Genomic DNA, 1,522 nt, shown 5'->3' on the forward strand with positions numbered 1-1,522 from the left:
CGTACGTTCACCACACTTTTTTTTTGCATGGCGTTCACCACACATTTTGCCCAAATAATACAATGCTTGCTTTCACAAATCACAATCGAATCATACGATATTACTTCTACCTTTTGTTTGTTTATACGCATGCGGTATAAAAGCAGCGCTCGCATTCCGAAACTGCAGCCCACTGCATCTCAGCCATGGCATCTATTCCCAAGCTTGTGATTCTCCTGCTGTGCACCTGTCTTCACACTCTCCTTGCTCACGGAGGGGACGATCTTCGCACCTACAAGGTTCTGCACGCTGGCGCTCTCAAATCTGCCACCGTCAACTGCTCCCAGCCCCAAGGTGCAGTAACATTGTCCATGGACGCACATGCATGCAATGTTACTATTAGTTTCCTTGCACTATTTTGAGGATATTTTGAGCACGTTCGTCATCGTGTTTCCCTTTCCCCTGTTCGGTTCTTTCAGTGACTCCATCATACGGCGGGGTCACGGTGCCGTTGCACCACCGGCACGGCCCGTGCTCGCCCTCGCCTGTACCCTCCACCAAGGCGCCGACCTTGCAGGAGATGCTCCGGCGTGACCAGCTCCGGGCCGCTTACATCACACGGATGTACTCCGGCGTCAAGGGTGGTGCAGGTGACGTGGAGCAATCGGACATTACCGTGCCCACCACGCTGGGCACCTCCCTGGGCACGCTGGAGTACCTGATCACCGTCGGCATCGGCTCGCCGGCCGTGACCCAGACCATGCTCATCGACACCGGCAGCGACGTGTCATGGGTGCAGTGCAAGCCGTGCTCGCAGTGCCACGCGCAGGCGGACTCGCTCTTCAACCCCAGCTTGTCGAGCACCTACTCCGCGTTCCCCTGCAGCTCCGCCGCCTGCGCGCAGCTCCGCCAGAGAGGCTGCTCCAACTCCCAATGCCAGTATATTGTCAAATACGGCGATGGTTCGACCGGGACTGGGACTTACAGCACCGACACGCTCGCGCTGGGCTCCAGCACCGTCAAGAACTTCCAGTTCGGGTGCAGCCAGTCTGAGTCGGGCAACCTTCTCGAAGACCAGACCGATGGGCTCATGGGGCTCGGCGGCGGCGCAGAGTCTCTCGCCACCCAGACAGCGGGGACCTTCGGCAAGGCCTTCTCGTACTGCCTCCCGCCGACTCCGGACTCGTCCGGATTCCTCACTCTCGGTGCAGCAACCTCGGGTTTCGTAGTGAAGACGCCGATGCTGAGGAGTAGTGAGGTCCCGTCGTACTACGGCGTGCGCCTTCAGGCCATCAGGGTGGGAGGCAGGCAGCTCAGCATACCTGCCTCGGTCTTCTCCGCCGGGTCGATCATGGACTCCGGCACAATCATCACGCGGCTTCCGGCGACGGCGTACTCTGCGCTGTCGTCGGCGTTCAAGGCCGGCATGAAGCAGTACCCGCCGGCGCAGCCCATGGGCATCTTCGACACGTGCTTCGACTTCAGCGGCCAGTCCAGCGTCAGCATACCGAGCGTCGCACTGGTGTTCTCCGGGGGCGTCGTC

At 59.7% G+C, this 1,522-nt stretch overlaps 1 protein-coding gene across 1 annotated transcript; it reads left to right on the plus strand.

Annotated features, from left to right (window-relative positions):
- Positions 1-137: 137 nt before the first annotated feature.
- On the plus strand, positions 138-1,470 carry LOC123177955 (aspartyl protease family protein At5g10770; the record flags this gene model as incomplete). Its single annotated transcript, XM_044591357.1, is given in 2 exon segments — positions 138-333; positions 459-1,470. Coding segments are annotated over 2 exon segments (1,160 nt in total), but the record flags the coding sequence as incomplete, so codon positions are not given.
- Between the last annotated feature and the right edge of the window lie 52 nt (positions 1,471-1,522).

This window comes from Triticum aestivum, unplaced genomic scaffold (genome assembly GCF_018294505.1).
Source record: "Triticum aestivum cultivar Chinese Spring unplaced genomic scaffold, IWGSC CS RefSeq v2.1 scaffold158738, whole genome shotgun sequence".
Lineage (NCBI taxonomy): Eukaryota > Viridiplantae > Streptophyta > Magnoliopsida > Poales > Poaceae > Triticum > Triticum aestivum.